This window comes from Gallus gallus, chromosome 20 (genome assembly GCF_016699485.2).
Source record: "Gallus gallus isolate bGalGal1 chromosome 20, bGalGal1.mat.broiler.GRCg7b, whole genome shotgun sequence".
Taxonomy (NCBI): Eukaryota; Metazoa; Chordata; class Aves; order Galliformes; family Phasianidae; genus Gallus; species Gallus gallus.
The window spans coordinates 1,728,035-1,745,009 of record NC_052551.1 but is presented as its reverse complement, the minus strand read 5'-3'; the positions used below and the strand labels follow the sequence as shown (position 1 = coordinate 1,745,009).

The 16,975-nt window shown below is 52.3% G+C and overlaps 1 protein-coding gene and 1 non-coding gene across 2 annotated transcripts; both read left to right on the top strand.

Annotated features, from left to right (window-relative positions):
• Positions 1–3,853: 3,853 nt before the first annotated feature.
• Positions 3,854–16,975, top strand: MAP1LC3A (microtubule associated protein 1 light chain 3 alpha). The gene is made up of 4 exons (XM_417327.8): positions 3,854–3,949; positions 10,954–11,009; positions 15,198–15,304; positions 15,755–16,975. Exons 1-4 carry the CDS (start codon positions 3,910–3,912, stop codon positions 15,915–15,917), a joined length of 366 nt encoding a protein of 121 aa, XP_417327.3. The 5' UTR covers positions 3,854–3,909; the 3' UTR covers positions 15,918–16,975.
• Positions 13,447–13,520, top strand: MIR1453 (microRNA 1453). The gene has a single exon (NR_035020.1). It is a non-coding gene; the product is annotated as a microRNA 1453 (primary transcript).

Here is a 16,975-nt window from a genome sequence, read left to right as displayed (position 1 = left end):
AAAATAATAAAGGGGACTTCTTTTGTAGCCTTGAAAAAGTCTTGTAACTGCATACAGAGTTCAAGAATTTGTGCCCTGTGTTTGTATCACCAGTGTTTGTCCTGTGTGGCAGACACAACTCTGCCTTGTACTGAAATGTCCCAGCGCTCTGCAGAACATCCCAGCCCACATTAAAAAATGATGTACGTTGTCTTGTGCTTCATTTCCTTTGTGAGCTAGTTGAGCACACTACTGGGAGTGGCATCAGCACAGAGCAGTGCTCAGAGAGCCCTGTTCCTTCCCCAGGCTGCTTTGTCCCATGGGATAGGAGGGCTCTGCAGTGAGCTGTTCCCTCATGCCTGCTGGGCTCCCTCCTTTTCACCCCTCCGACCTTGGCTAGAAGTTACATGATGGCAGTTTTATCATGAAAAGGATTTCCCTTAATGGAGTAACTGCAGTCTTATTAGGGGATCCTGCTTCTTGTGCTGGTGAGGGATTGCTCCTGCCTGACGCATTTGTGTTAGCAGAAGTGCACAGCCTGTGTTCAGACCTGCCTTCTGGAAACCACAGGCAGTGCTGGGAACACAGGGTAGTGCCCAGTTCTACACCTGGGAACAGAATTAGAATCTATGTCTGATCCCAGCAGGTTATGGGATACTCCAGGCAATTGGCTGCAGTAAACTTCTGGAGGCTGCTAGTAAAAGTGTTGGTGTTGGTTTAGACGCTTTTTCTGGATTTCAGAGCAGAAAGTTATGTGGTGTGTATGTGGTGACTCAAGCAGTTAAGGTAACCTGAATGTTCAGCGTTTTATAACGTGTTTTCAGACTTGGGCATTAATTTATAGAGCACTTCTATATTTGTAGATAGTGTTTATGACCATAAAAGCCAGAAATGTTTTCGGAAGAGAACTGAAATTCTAACTTGAAATTACATCAATGGTCAGTCCTGCGGCACCCGACTGTGTGTACTTGTTGGTATTTTAAGTACCTGTTCATATTTTGAGCATCTCGGCTGTCATCACTGTGACTCAGTGCTGGCTGTTGCTCAGTTCGTGAACTTTCTCCCATCAGGAGATGTCTGACCACACTAAATTGGTGCCTCCCTGCAATCGGGTTTTGTGCCAAGAAATGATTAATGTAAACATCCATCTCCTAGTCTAGAAATCTGACAGATAACCCATGCAGCACACATACACTGACTTTTATTATTTAATCTTGATTTGATACACAGCAGCTTATATGAAACATGCCATCTGTTACAATTTAATTAAATATTGTCTCCAGAAAATTATTTCCAGCAAGCTGGAAGCTCTGGATAATATCTGAATAATGAGGCACGGCGGAAGAAAAATGTGCTTTCAGTTGTCTCCTTTATTTTGTATTCTTTGTGGCCAGAGAAATGTTTCCCTGGAGGCTGCGACCTGCTGGCGTGTTTTCGCTTTCCACGGGAGGTGGTACTGATACTCTTTTCAGTGCTGAAGAATTTCTGGTGCCCAGCATTCTATTTGACTCCTCCTTAAGAGTAACTATCCTGCTAATGGTTCTGTATCCTATCTGCTTTTAGGACAAAGGGATGTTTGTTTTCCTCCAAGAGCCTGTAGGCAGTAAGCCGACTGAACAACAAGGATCATGCCTGCTTTCTGCATTACGTTGAGGCCATAAGTGAGAACATAAACTTCCAGTGAAATTGTTGATTATATATATGTCTGTGTGTGTGTGTGTGTATTCCAAAGTGCTGTTGTCAATCTGACTTGGATATATTCAGGAACTTGAATAAAAGGGTCTTGAAGCTGATTTTGGAGTGTCACATCCAGCTGGTGAGGGCAGGGCCTTGTTTCTGTTACGCTATTGCCAATTTTACACTAACTGAATCAAAGTTGTTTCTTTTTCTTTGCTCTGCATGGGTGTCAGGGGAGGTCTTCACTAAGGTGGCTTTAGGAAAGTGAAGTCCAGGAAAGAGACTGGGTGATGTTTTGCTGCTTGCCCTGTGTTTGCTGAGCCTGGGCCTAGTCGTTCATGTGAATTATTGACATTCAGGTAAAATTATTGACAACAGCAAACTGAAGAAGTCAGAAGAATAAGCATTATGGCTCTAAGCTCTTTTTCCTAGCCTGAAAGCAGAGAATAGTGACTCAAAGATGGGCTTGAAAAACACGTGCTCTGTGGCCTTGAGCTGCTTTGTGTTACAATTGGAGAATGGCCTAACTTTCTGTCTTTGGGAAATGGATCCCTCTCTGAAGGCAGAGGAAGCACCTGCTGCGAAGACAGAGCAAACAAACCCTAATGCATTAACAAGCTGATGAAAAGGGTTTGAGGTATGGCTCTGGGCTGCAAGCAGCAGCACTTGAGGCACAAGGCCTCTTTGGCCAACCGAGATAAGGCTGTGGCAGAGGAATGGAGATGGTAACACTTAAAAGATCGCGAAAGATAGACTTGTGGAAACATCTGTGGAGCTTCAGACAGGTCTCTCAGCTGCTATGGGCAGCAGCTACTTGTCTGCCTGAGATGACTGAGCTGTGGTTGGGCAGCACTCCTTTCACATGCAGGGCATCTGTTTACTTTGTCTTAAAGCTTTTGCTTCGCACAGCTGTGTCTGTAGGGAATGAAGGCCTACAGCAGGCCTGGCTGGCTGTTTGTTAGCAGAGAGTGCCCTGACGAGTGCAGGCTGTATGCAGAGCTGCAGTGTGTGGGGGCTGTGGGGCACTGAGCTGACAGCACCATCACTGCAGAAGTCTGAGCATCATCATGGTCTGTGTTGACAGGAATATACTTCTTCAGCAGCACGACAGCATTCCTCAGGGAGGTTCCATGGTGTCACAAGCATGCAGGGTGCTCATTACCAGTGGTGCTCACCCTTCAGGAATGCTGGCATGTATAAAGCTGACTGTTGATCCTGAGTTGCTACAGGACAGCATGCTGCTGCTGCTTTGATACAGCTGGGTCAGTCTGTCCATCTGTTCCTCATCAAAAATGCATTAGTACTTAACAGGCTAATAACAGTAACGAATTCTTGATGTGAGCCTGCAGTCCATAAGGTCAGTCCGCTTACCTTATCTCAGTCAGAACTTTCACTTCTGCATTTTTTGATGAAAAGGACCCTTTTGGTAATCGGAGCATTTCTAAAGGATGCACGGAAGCCTTTATGTCTCTTTGAAGCAGGGATGTACTCCATGTCTGCCCATGTTTCCACCAGCCCGCTGCACACCATGGGGCATTGTTTTGGAACACAGCTTTCGTTGCAGCATGCGTTCATGGGGACATTAAGTGTGGCTCCATTGTCACCGTTTGCTGCTGGGTTTGATTAATTCACAGCTCGAGAAATGGCCTGCCCTATTTGTAGGTGTGATTTGGTGTTCCAAGCATGCAGGCTGCGCGTGCAGCAGGGTAAGAGAGCAGGATGGGCTGCCCCGGGTGTGAAGGGGCAATAAGCAGAGGGGACGGGGACTTCATACATGGGCAGAGCGGTGGGATGAGGAGGTGGCTATAACTACAAGAGGGGAGATTCAGGTCAGATGAGACGAAGGAATTCTTCACCCAGAGGCGGTGCGGCCCCGGCCCAGCTGCGCGGAGCTGCGGTTGCCCCATCCCTGCAGGTGCCCGAGGCCGTGGCCGGGCCCTGGGCAGCCCGAGCCGGGGGGGGCGGCTCCGGTGGGGACGGAGCACCGCACAGGGCAGCAGCGACGCGCTGGTTAAGAGGAAAACAGCTCTTGGCGTGGACACAGACGCTGAAAGGCTGCGTTTGAAAATGTTATTAATTACTCTGAGGTAATCAGACCGGAGCGGGAGAGGCGGCGCCCTCCTCCACAGGACACGTCACGGCCCCGCCCGCCCCGCGTGCCGCGGTGACGTCACCGCCCGCTCCGCCGCAGCCCCGCGCAGCCGCGCCACACGGAGCCGCCGCCGGCACCTGCGCTCCGGCCCGGCCGCCGCCATGCCCTCGGACCGGCCCTTCAAGCAGCGCCGCACCTTCGGTGAGCGGGCGGCGGGGCGGGTAGGGAGGGGGCGATGCCCTCGGAACCTCTTCGGGCAGCGCTCGGGAGGCGAGGCGAGGCTGGGGCCGCGCGGTGCTGCGGGGCGGGCGGTGCCCCTCCGGCCGGGCTGTGCCGGGCGGCCCTCGGGCTGCTTCTCCTCCTCCCGCTTCTCGCAGCGCCCGAATGCGGCGCCGAGCGCACCCGCAGAGCGCAGCGCAGTCTCTCGGCGCGGCGGTCCCCCCCTCGTTTCCTATTGTTGCACCGCCCGGGGCCGCGCGCGGCGCGACCGCTTCGTCCCGGTGTGTGTGCCGGGAGCGGGGAGCCGTGCGGGGCGGGGCGGCGGGCAGAGCTCCTCACACCGCGGTCCCTTCGGCTGCGGAAGGGCGAGCGCTGCTTCGCAAACCGCTCCGGTGCCCCCGCCCGGGTCGCGGTCGCTGTGCCGAGGACCCCGTGCTCCGCTCCCGGTGCTGCCGAGGCCCGGCGGGTTCCGTGCTCGCATGGAAAGCGGCGTTTTGCTGAACGTAGGCGGTGGGAGATCTCCGATGACGCGGCGGTTACCGTACGGGGCACCGCGTTGCGCCAGGCCCGGCAGTGCGGGCTGGTGGAGCGGCAGCTGCTGCTTCTGACCTTTGCCAGCCGGGCAGCGGCCGACCCTGCGGCCCCACAGCGCTTCTCGGAAGCTTTTTATTCAAAGCGACAGAATGCTAAATGACGCCCTTAGTAACTGCCCGCTGCTGAGCTGGTGCGAATCGGCACATCGCGGGCGGGAGGAGTCTGCTTTGCCTCTGCACATTGCTCAGACTGGAGGAAAACAAAACTCGAGGCTCGGAGTGACTGCAGGAGAGCAGGATTAAAATAGCCCAGGAGGGAAAGGGGGGAGAGGGGGAGTTGGGTGCTGTGAGAGCCGCGGGTGTCTGCGCCATCCTCTGCCCTTTGGCTCCCAGCTGATCTGCAGAGCTCAGCGGGAGGAGGGGAGGAGGAGGAGGAGGCGGCCCGGTGCCCGCACGGCCGCTTTGGGTCAGGGCTGGGATTGCTCCGCTGGAGAAAGTAAACACCGCTTGTTTTCGTCTTCAGCTCGTTGCACAACGGGAGCAGGAAGTGATTGTTTGTAGTGCCGTTGGAGGGGGCCGATGGAAAATATTTCCAGTGACACTGCACCCTCTGAGCGGCTCTGTTTGTAAGGCCTCAAAACTGTAGAGAAGTGGAACAGCTCCAAAAGAACAGAAGAGGTAGAGTCAGAGTGTGGCTGTTTACAAGAGCCGCCCAGGCTCTGGTGTCATGGCACGTGGCTTGGTGAGGCCTTGGCCCACTGCCCCGTGTTCTGCCCTGCTGTTCTTTATGCCCGTTTTCCCCCTTCTTGTAGTGTTGAGGTTTGTTTTTCCATCAAGTTTCTTCTGCTTGCTCATCTGCTTTGTCTTGAGTCTGTTCTGAATACGTTTTCTGGATTTCTGTGAGTTGTTGTTGAGGACTCGAGTACAGAGCTGGGGCACAGGGCACCCCCCGATGCCTGATGCACACCACTGGGGGGCCCTACTGGGGGTTGCACTCCCTGGTGTGCCTGTGGCAGTGTCTTTGGTCTGGGGGTGAGGTCTGACAGAGCCCCTCAGCTGCTATGTGCAAACCTGCCTGTGGATGCTGAGAGAGCTTTGTTCTGCTTAGTCAGATCCATGGTAGGAGTCCAGAACAGTTCCCAGAGTGAAGCTGTGGGCTGTGCCAGAGCAGTGGGGGTGTCCTGGCTGCAGCCCATGCATGGCCGCCTGCTGACCCTGCGGTGCTTCCTGTGAGGAGTGCATCTTTGGGCTGAATGCTCCCATCCCAGGTGCAGTTTTCTGGGAGTTTGCCTTCAGTTCTGGCAGCATACTCCTCAGACAGAAAAGGCAGCAGTCGGTGAGAGCAGCTCATAGAACTGAAGAGTGGCCTTCACCAGGTGGCAGTGGGGTGAGGAAGGGGATTGTCCGCCTCTGCTCTGCCTCTGTGTGACCCCACCTTGGTACTGCATCCAGCCCTGGGGCTGCTGGCACAGGAAGGACATGGAGCTGCTGCAGTGGGTCCAGGGGAAGACACAAAGGTGCTCAGAGGGCTGGAGCACCTCTGCTATGGAGACAGGCTGAGGGAGCTGGGAGTGTTCTGCCTGGAGGAGGGAAGGCTGTGGGGAGACCTCATTGCAGCCTTGCAGTATTTAAAGGGAGATTATAAACAGGAGGAAAATCAACTTTTTACACGGGTAGATGAATGGTGATAGGGCAAGGGGGAACAGTTTTAAACTGGGAAGATTCAGATTAGATATCAGGGAGAAGTTTTTCACTAAGAGGGCACTGCTGCCAGGAGCTGGGATGCCCTGTTCCTGGAGGTGCCCACGGCCATGGATAGGACCCTGGGCAACCCGATCAAGCAGTTGGCAGCCTTGCCCATGGCAAGGGGGCTGGAACTAGATTATCTTTGTGGTCCCTTCCAACCCAAACCATTCAGTGATTCTGTGACTCACCAGGTGTGAGCTGGCCGTGCTTATACCAATGGAAAGACCACCAATGGACAAACTGTCCCACGTGCCATCCTGTGCTTGTCATAACTGTTATGCTTCATGGTCAGCTGGCCTGGAGATGGGGCTGCTCACTGGGTTGGCTCGTCTGCTCACTGTGCTATGAAGGTTCATGCAGTGGTGCTGCAAGAGCTGAGAGCCCCAAGGTGAGGTTTGCTGCTGCTCTTTGGTGCCTGGCTGTCTCTGTCTGCTTGTGTTACTTGCCACGGGCACTGTGTGACATGACTTGATGTGGGGCTGACTAACAGCACTTATGAAAATGCTGTTAGAAGAAGAGGTAAACAAATGCTGAGGACAAATGCCAGCAAGGTATACAGACCACAAATGCTGATCTTTATTTGTTTTTAAACATAAGCTCCTGACCAGTAGCCAGCAATAAGACAAAATACAGCTTGCATGTATTTTGTTGGTTATTTAATTTTGTCTTTGCTACAAAAAACACAAAGTGTCCACTGAACCAGCAGGGTGGAGGTGCTGCTGAAGGTAGGACCAGCAGCCCTGGCACTCGCAGCAGTGTCCCCTGCGTCATCTGTTTGTGTCGCCTGCTGCGTGTGCTGTGCTTGTGGAGCTGCCTGATGCCTCTTGTCTTCAGAAAGCGGTTTGGGAACAGGCTGCAAGGAAAAAGGAAGGAGCTCCTGCCTGGCTCTCATGCCTGCACAGCTCCCTGCTCCCACGTGCTCCAGTGGCCGGCCCCCGCTGTCTCTTTGTACATGGACGTGTGTGTTCTGCATTCAAGTGTAGTTCTGTCAAAAATGCCAGTTGTTTGCTTGAGCAATCTGAAGTGTCCCGAGCAATTCTGAGAAACAGGAGTGTGTTCCTGCTGTCTCAGAGATTTGTAACTGTCGAGTTGCGAAGATGGAAGAGAAGGTCAAACAGAAGGCAGAGGAAAGCCCTGGCAGAGGACAGCCTGCTTGTTACATAGGAACTGGTTGCTCTTTTTCCAGGGCTAGTAAAACTGTGATTAAACAGTGAGCAAAAAAACAGTCCTTTATCTGGAACACTTAACGTGAACACAGTGTACACAGTCCAAACACCACGTGGAAAATATTTTTCTTAATGTCGAGGGGAAAGTTCTCAACATCTGCTTTCTCCTTCTCAGCTGCTTCTGCCTTTCACACAGCCCCTGTTCCCTGGAAGCACAGCTGTTGGCTCCTTATGCCTTTTTGTAGCAGGGGGGCCCTGAAACTTTGTGAAAAACAACAGCCTTTGCTTGATTACCTTCAACTGATGTGAAGAGAAAGCATCTGTTGGATTTAACAAGTTGGTGATTTCTTTCCCTGTCTGATTGTACCACATCCATCCTTTCTGGAGCATCTAGGCTGATACTTCCTGGGTGCAGAATCATAGAATCATGAAGGCTGGTAAAGACCACTAAGATCATCATGTCCAACTGCCAGCCCATCCCACCGTGCCCACTGACCATGTCCCTCAGTGCCACATCACCACGTTTCTTAAACACCTCCAGGGATGGTTACTCTGCCACCACCCCGAGCAGCCTGTGCCACTGCACCGTCACTCTTCCAGAAAAGAAGTTTTTCCTAACATCCAACCTGTACCTCCCCTGGCACAGCCTAAGGCTGTTCCTTCAGATCCTGTCACTAATCAGCTGGGAGCAGAGACTGAGCCCCTGCCTCCTGTCAAGGAGCTATAGAGGGTGGTGAGATCTCCCCTTGAGCCTCTTCTTCTCCAGGCTGAATAGTCCCATTTCCTCAGCACTCAATCCCCTTGTCCAGGTCATCACTAAAGCTATTAAACAGGGCTGGCCCCAATACTGACCCCTGGGGAATGCCACTAGTGACTGGAACTCCATTCACCACCATGCTCTGGACCTGGCCATGCACCCAGGGAAGAGTACAACTGCCCCAGCTGTGGGCTGCCAGTTTCAGGTGCATCCCTTTCCCCTGGGCTGTAAGTGAAGAGAGGAGGCTGAGGGGCTGAAAAGCCCAAGCACCATTCAATTCATCAGTCTCTATCTCCCTGCCCAGACCCAGCTCCACTCGCCTGGCTGCAGCCGTGTCTCATTGCTTGGCATCCCCTATGGTGATGTGATTTTGTGCTTTTCTGAGTCTCCATGTTTTGCTGGGCACATTGGGATGCCCACTAGTGTTGTGGATGAGCTGCAGGTGCCAGCAGAAGTAGCATTGTCTGAGCGGTAGGGGTCTGATATACACCCTGCATGACCTGGAGCAGGGGACACCATGCTGTGTGACCAGAGATCAACTGTCCTGACTTGAGTGTACGCTTCCAGTTGCTGTGACACTGCTGTCCCACATGTGCTTCCAGGGCAGCGCTGGCCTCCAGGCCTTGTCCTGCTTTCCGGACATGGGAGGATGCTGCTGCTCCTGCAGTGCCCTGGCCAGGAACAAGCGCTGCAGCACTGGGCAGGGACAGGCAGGTCAGCTGTTGTGTGAGCTCTGCACGTAAACACGAGTGGATTTCCTGGTAGGTAGAGTCCTCAGGGCGGTACATTACATAAATATTTATTGACCTTCATCTGAAATGAGCTGTGCAACGTGCCCACCCCTTCAGCCATCGCCAGCTCATCCCAGATGCATTCTGATTTCACACCATCCAATTTTCCATGCTGGAGATCTCTCAGAGAGAGGACCATGGTAACAGCGCTCTGTCCTGGGGCTGACCACAGACATCAGCCCTGTGCAGGCTGCGGGGCACGCAGCAAGAACCCCACAGCTGCTGGGGTCAAGGACACCTGCACATGGCCTGTTCACGTGCACTGAGCCGTGTGGGCTGCTGCCAGAGGCAGGGCTGGGGCTGAGTCCATGCTTTGCTCTGCCCTCCATGCGCAGTTCTGGCTCGGGTTGGGAGCTGTTGACCTCAGCAGTGTGTCCAGGTGATGTGTTGTTACTGCAAGTGCTGTTGGTCACAACCAGCAAGGCTGGGCCTGGTGTCCGGGTGCCCTGGGGCAGCACCAGTGCCTGACCCCCCCCAAATGCCGCCCCTTGCACAACCACACTCTTGCAGGATTTGCCATGCGTTCTCCTTGTGTTCCCCCACCTGTGTCTGTGGTCAGTGAAGCTGTTGTGCCGTCCTCTTGCCTGTGTCTGTGCAGTGTCTGCAGAGCAGAGCAGTGTCCCATGGGAACTGCTGGTAGAGGTCAGTGCTTGGAAAGCCATAACATCTTTCACTGTTCTCCTTAGCTGGCATAATTACCTCATCCCATATTGCTGTGGGAGATGCTGTACACCCCAATCTTTGGGAGAACAACTTGGGAAGGACCTGCCTCAAGAAAACTGTGGAGATTCCTGTGTTTTGTATGGTTTGCAGCATTGCTGATGGTACTCAGCTGAAACTGCAGTTGGAGGAGAGAGAGGCAGTTTTCCTGTCATGTGCACAGCTACAAAAATAACTTCTGTCTTTCAGTGGGCCACAGCAGGGAGTATTTTGGGAGTAGCCAATAAAAGGTGTGGGTTTTGCCTTACCACTGTGCTGAGCTCTCCCATCGTGGTGTGGAGGCAGCCCAGCTTCCTGGGGCCCACACCGGGAGCTGGGATGGGGCTTTCCCCGTGGGTGGGGGCAGCTCATTCATCATTGCTCAGCCCCTCCATACAACAGCTCCATCCTCTCCTGCTTCAGTCCCTGCCAGAGTCAGGAGTGCTGCTTAATTTACTTAATTCTACTTAATTAGATCATATACAGGTTAAATGAAAGACCATGTTACAGCCATTCCTGTGTGGCATGGTGAGTGCCTTCCTGAGGACCCATGTCCACCTCCCAGGCAGGATGGGGACTGTGGTGAGCACCGCCTGCTTCTTGCAGGAGAGAAAAGTGGAGGGATGTACACAGAGGAATGAGCACTATGTCACAGCATATGAACTCTGGAGGAGAATGGGTCAGAATGTCTGAGAATGGTTGCAGAAAAAGGCACTCTCCTTGCTTAATTTTTATCCCTGTTTCTACAACAGGTCTCTGAGGCCAAGAGCTCTTGTAGCTGCAGATCTATAATAGTGCAGGATTTCTTCTTGGCAAGGCAAATTTCTTTAGACAGAGGCACTCTGCCAGATAGCACAGGCAGAGGAAATGGGCAGAACCCAGCCCTGGTTGGAGGCTCCCCTGGAGGAGTAGCTGGGAGGTATGAGGAGCCTGATCAGAGCAGAGACCCTAAAGCTGCTGCTGACCGGCTCTGATCGATGTGAGCTGTACTTGCTCACGTGGATTTAGGAATATGGCTTTATAATCCTTTTATCTCTTGTGAGTCACTCCATTTCCACGTGTTTTACCGGGCAGGGTGGCACTTAGCTGCTCTGGGGGCTGATTGGGGTGGTGGGAAACTCCAAAGGGCTACTCGCTGCAGCTGAGGTCTGCCTGACAGTACCTGCTGCAAGGCATGTGGGAATGGTCTGAGGAAGCGTTTGGATTTCTTTTGCCATGTCCCTGCTGTCCATTTGTGGCTCACAGGGCACAGTCAGCTACTTCTAACTTCCTTGCTTTACTTTTTTCCTTCCAGCGGATCGTTGCAAAGAAGTACAGCAGATCCGAGAGCAGCATCCAAACAAAATCCCGGTAAGTGCCAATTCTTGCTCTTCTCATAATTATCTGTTAAAATCACTTCACCTGTGTCAGAGGGCTGCCTGTGCATGACAGTGTGTGCCCTTGCAGCACTGGGCTGATGGGGCAGATGGCCCCAGTCACACCTTCCTGCTGGCAGGAGTGTTGGCAGGCTGTGCTTCAGGGCTGCCACCTCAGCTTCATGCCTCCTTGCTGGGAGCTCTGGGCACAGCCTGCAGCAGGTACTTTACAAATCATCTTCTGCCCACTAGAGGACAGACCAAGCTTATGCCTGCCCAGGCTGTCAGCTCCAGCAGTCTCTTTCTGGAGGCTGGGCCCTTTGAGGGCTTAAAGCCAGCTCTTGTGAGCCTTGAAGAATCTAGAATCACAGGGGATTGATGCTGTTTGACCCAACCTGCGCTGGGTAGCAGTGGGAGCTGACCATTACTCAAAGCCTTTTAATTCTCAGCTAAGTGAGACCTGGTGACTCATGGCCAGTATTGCTGCATAGGGTGCATTAGCAAAGGCTTAGGGTCTGTTTGGTTCATGCAAAGAAATATCTGTAAGGTTATGTGATAAAAAAAACACATCTTCACACCCATGGAGGAGTACAGAGAGACGTCAGGCAGGGGACCCAAAGTAATACCTCGCCTCAGGACAGTGGTGGGTGGAAACCTAAACTGCATCCTCATAGAAAGGGATGAGCTGCTCTGGGCTCCTGCCAGGGTTGTTCCAGGGACCGTCGTTGTCCAGGGCAGGCAGGCAGCAAGATGAGCCCCCCCGGGACCGAGCATTACTGTATATGTTCATACTGAAGGACCTCCACCCTGCTGGGAAGGACAGGGGATGCTGATGGTGATGTCCGTGTCCATGTGAGCGCTGATCTGTGTGGCTGGTCATGCAGATTGGTATGTCCTTTGTGATGTGTGTTCTAAACACGCATCTGTGTGTGTGCCTCCTGAGTCTCGCTGGTGGTCGGACCTGGAGACATGGAGCTGCAGCTGCCTTGCCTCTGTCAGGCTGTCATGTTTGGTCCCACTCCCTAACAAAACCCTTCCACCTCTTCAGCCTTGGCCCCACAACAAGGCTTGTGTCTGCAAGTGCTGACCATGGACCCGGTCTCCCAGGCTCTGCCCTCGGCCCTCCCACCTGTGCCCAGCTCACAGAGGGTTCCCCCCACACTGGTGGGTGCCCCCACAGAGGAACCCCCCACCTGAGGCGGCAGCTTGGAAGAGGTCCCAGAAAGGAGGTGCTTTTGTATCCAAGCCCAAGGCCTCAGGGATGTAATATTAGCATTTGATCATACATTTTCCTCCTTAGCTAGACAGGAACTTCATGTCCACTGGCCACCTGTTCCCTTAACTGGGTTACCCAAATAGCAGCTCATGTTCTGGAAATAGAAACTCCTGGAGCTGTTCTACATGACAGACCCTGTGTCTGCTCGAGGCACAAGGCAGCTGTTGCTTTAGCAGCTGGGACATCCTCCTCAGCCCATTCTTGGGTTAATTGAGAGGCGTTTGTTTGTGGGATGGAGCTGGATGGTAATTAGAGATGCCTGCCTCTGTTCCTCTTAGAGGTAAGCGAGAAGTGAGCCTCAGCGCAGCTGCACAGGGCCCTCTCTACAGCAGAACACAGTGTGTGAGCAGCTGCCGTGGCACTGTCACCCTTTGTGCAAACTGCAGTTAAAATCTTAAGCTCTGGGTGTTGCCTCTGTATTTCCCAGTGGGCAGAGCTGCATCCCTGCAGGTGGCAGTTGTGAGCACCCAGTCCCTCCAGTCTCTTCATCTCCCTGGAGCCAAAGTATTCATCTATGAAAGTGATACTCGAATAAATAGAGCAGGATGGCTTTGATTGAGTTTGCCCTCCATCCTGCAGAGGGGAAGTTAGCAGGTTGGTAAGAGGCGTCCTGGTGCAGAAAATTGTTCTTTCAGCAAGGCCCCATATGGCAAAAGAGGCTGAAGGAGCAGTACCTATTTTTTGCATGTTCTTCTGATCTGGTGAAAGAGGGCATGTGGCTGGTGTGAGAGTACCTTAGGGGGCTTGGAGGCCTTTCATATGCTAGTTGTCCTGTTTCTTGGGCTCCTGGGCTCCCTTGTGTGAGCTTCAGAGTGTGCTGAGGTGCAGAGTTCCTACCAAAGTGCCTTGCACCTCTCCCTTGTCCAGGAACTGCCTGAGATGAAGCTTGGCCCATGCTGGTGAGCTGTGAGATAAGCCCATGGTGTGGGGCACTCGTCAGATGTTCCAGCTTGCTGGTGGTACTGCAGCATCCCAGCACCTGTGTCTCATTTGGCTCAGATGAAGACAGAGCCTGGGAGCTATGCTCAGCTCTTCTTCTCCTTACATCTCCTCTGTTCCCCATAGCTGTCTCCATCCTCTGGGCGCTTCCCCATACTCAGTCTCCACATTGCTCAGCTCTAAATTAGTTTACAGTTAGAGAGAGTCTGGTGTGTGTGTGCAGGCTCTCTGTGGCTCAGCCCAGCTGCGGTACTGCATGGTGCTGGGCAGCCTCTCAGTGAGCTCTGTGCTCCCACAGTGTCCAGTTATGTTGGCAAAGGGAGGAGCTCCTACACGTGGAAGTGGTGCAGAGGCCATTGGCCCCACCACTCCCCATCAGCTCTGCACTGGGCATGCAGCACTGCATGCTTCAGATAGCTGCTGTTATTGGTGGTGAAGGCCCACCACTGGCTGCCTGGCTGGGAACTGCTCCCCTTGCTGGTCAAAGTGCCAGCCAGGCCTGCTTTCTTTCCCAGGGCAGTCTTTGCTGCAGAGAACAGGAAAGGACGTGGGATGGGCACGAGGCTTTCTGCAGTGGGAAGAGATCTGGATGTTCCTCCAGCACCCTTCTGACAGGTGTCTGCAGGGGCCCCGGGGGTGCTTGCTGCTTTTGTTTGTGCCCAGGCAGCAGGAGATGCATTGCTGCTGGTGGCAGAAGCTGGTGTGCATCATCAGATGGTCAAGAGAGGTGAATGGAGCAGTGATTTCTGAGTTCACATCTTCCTTTTGGCTCTGCAGAGCCATCTCCTGGGCCCTGTGATCTCTGCTCCTCCGCTGCCAAAGGCATTTGTGGTCCCCCGGCTGTTTCTTTTGTGAAGGAGCTGGGAAAATGGCTTATGGGAATTGCCATAAGTGGAAAATAATGTTCAGTCTCAACTTGGAGAGCACAGCGAATGAATTAGTATACAAATGTCATTCTGTGGAGAAAATAACTGGGTACTGGAGAGATGTGGGAATCAAAATGTCACTCTAAGGGCTTTTGTACTGAGCTTTTTAAGTAAGGTCATTAATTACTATAAATGCCTACCACCTTCTTTCTTAGTAAACAGCACATTTCCAGGTTGGCTTAGAATAGCAATTGTAGCTGTCAGGAAAGACATTCATTAATTATAATAGATGAGAAAGGTGGATAGAAATCCTTGTTTTGTCTTTTCAGAAGGTAGGTGTGGTGAGAACTTTATTGATGGTGGGGGCAGGACAGGCTGGGCCATTCCCTTTTGGCACTGTGCTGAAGTGGCCGTGGGTTTCTCATTAGCTGTGAGTTGGTGTCTGGCTGTTAATGTGTGGAACGGGACTGGCAAAACCCAGCTCCCCTTCCTAAAGGAATGCCTTGGGTGACTTTGCAGTCATTTTTAAGAACTTTGTTTGGGAGTATCTACCAACTTTTCCTAAACAGGTAGAGTGATGATTAAGCGCAGCTTCATGGCGCAAAAGGGAAGGAGAACATCTCTTGCTGTGCAGAGGCTGTCTGGTCAGGACTGGTAGGGCTGGGCCAGCTCCTTTCTTTCTGCCTCTGGCCCCTTCTACCACATAAGTGGAAGTTAGGTCCTTCACTCAGTTTTTGATAAGTCTGAAAGTGGTGTTGAAATACACTCTACTGCTGTTACAGATCTCCCACGTTAGGGGAGGCATCAGCGCACTGGTGCCTACTGTTTCACATTCAGCTGGAGCAACTGATGCTTTACTCACTTACCTTGGATGCTGTCCGTGGTCTGGTTCAAGCGGACAGATGGCTCTGCTGAAGAGGGATCTGCAGCCAACCTTCTGGTCACTGCTTGTGACCTCTTTTTGCTGTTCTGCCAGGGAGAAGCAAGGTGGGGCCTCACCTCAGCTTTTCCATTTGTGTTAGTTTGATCTGTGTATGACCTTGAGGCCAGGGGTTGGGGCACTGTAAACTGTGGATAACCCTCCTCTTTGCTCTCTTCCCAGGTCATCATTGAACGCTATAAAGGGGAGAAACAGCTGCCAGTGCTGGACAAGACCAAGTTCCTTGTCCCAGACCATGTCAACATGAGTGAATTGGTCAAAATAATCCGGTGAGTAGGGTGGCCCTGACTGATGCGCTGTGAACACACAATGGGGGGGTGAGGATGAGGCTGAGGCAGCTGCTGAGGGAGGGGATGGAGGGCAGGAAAACCACAGCAAGTTTTGTCAGTTGTTTGTGTGAAAGGCACGTGGCATTTGGTGAAGGGCTGTTACCTCTCCCTCAGGGTACTCCTGAGGGGGACTCCAGTCTCCTTCCTGTATCCTTCAGCTCAGATGGAGGAGGAGGGCCCTCTGCTTTTGCGGCAGTGCTTGGGGAAAGGGATTTTGCTGAGTCCTCCCAGCTCAGAATTCCCAAGAGCCCCCAGCAGCTCAGCGTGGCTCACCAGCAGCACGTCCTGATGCCAGCCTGGCCCCACACAAGCAGTGTCATGGGGGGAGGGGGGGGGAAGGACTCGCTCTCACAGTGGGCTGACCCAGACCTCCTGCCCTTGCTCCAACAGGCGCCGCTTGCAGCTGAATCCCACCCAGGCTTTCTTCCTGCTGGTGAACCAGCACAGCATGGTGAGTGTGTCTACTCCCATCTCAGAGATCTACGAGCAGGAGAAGGATGAGGATGGCTTCCTCTACATGGTCTACGCTTCCCAGGAGACCTTTGGCTACTGAGACCTGCCGAGAGGTGGCATGTGGAGACAGATTAACTGTGGCACATGTGCTCCCAGCCCTGGGAGACAACAACCGGAGGCTCTTGAGACGGGGACTGTGCTGACTCCCTATCTCTCCCTCCTTCCTCTTCCCATCACCCTCTCACCAAAGAGGCTCATGGCGTGTGTTGGACTCGCACAACCTTTCACTTCTGTGTAGATTAGCCCCGCTCCATCCACGCACGTGTGTGTGCATATACATACAGGCACCCAGGCGCACACATTGGGCCTCGACTTCCCATCCCATCCCCTTGGCGTAACCTCCTGCTGCTCTCGCTGTGCTGTGTGTGTGTGTGTGTGTGTGTGTTCCTAGCCTACTGCCAAAACAGTTCGGCTGCTGCTGGAGAGAGGACAGGACACTGTCACCTTCACTTTCAGCACAAGGAGAGCTGCCTCCTCCTTCCAGACACTAATAAAGGGCAGAAAGTCTGCAAAAACAACAAATGTAATCATTGCTCCTGAGTTTTAATTGATTTTAATTACACCCATATCAGATTCTTGGTGCTACTGAGTAGATGTAGGCGTCTCTGTATGACTGTGGATAATGTATATCCTTTAGGTTTGTTTTATTGGTTTGTTTGTGTTTTATGTTTGGTTTTGTTTTTGAGGGACAGGTTGGAATGGGGAGAGGGGTAATCTTTCCTGTATTCTGTAGGGCGGTCAATCAAGCTTTGTTGCACTTTAAGGCATAGTAGATGTCAGAGTGGAATTTACTTTTAATTTATACAGGTTTGCCATATTTAGTGCTGCTCCTCTGATGACAGTTCTACCTAGATTGTCTTTCTTTTTTTAAAATAAAAACTATTTCCCTTCTCTCTGTCTTCCCATTGCATGCAGTCTTTCAGTCTCAGTGTGGCAAAGAGTTTGCTCAAGGAATGTATGGATTTGTATTTGCTATGTTCCCGTTCCAGTTTTTCATGTATTATACCAGAAAAATGTATATGATAAAATTCCACCCAGTTTAATCTATACAAAGGTATATATATATATAATAAATATACATTCAAGTTGTGTCTTGTA

What these genes read in the sequence shown, in the direction of transcription:
- MAP1LC3A (XM_417327.8), top strand. Translation starts at nt 3,910, where the DNA reads ATGCCCTCGGACCGGCCCTTCAAGCAGCGCCGCACCTTCG. An exon ending in CAAGCAGCGCCGCACCTTCG is followed by an intron (nt 3,950 to 10,953) that starts GTGAGCGGGCGG and finishes TTTTCCTTCCAG; the next exon opens with CGGATCGTTGCAAAGAAGTA. An exon ending in AGCATCCAAACAAAATCCCG is followed by an intron (nt 11,010 to 15,197) that starts GTAAGTGCCAAT and finishes CTCTCTTCCCAG; the next exon opens with GTCATCATTGAACGCTATAA.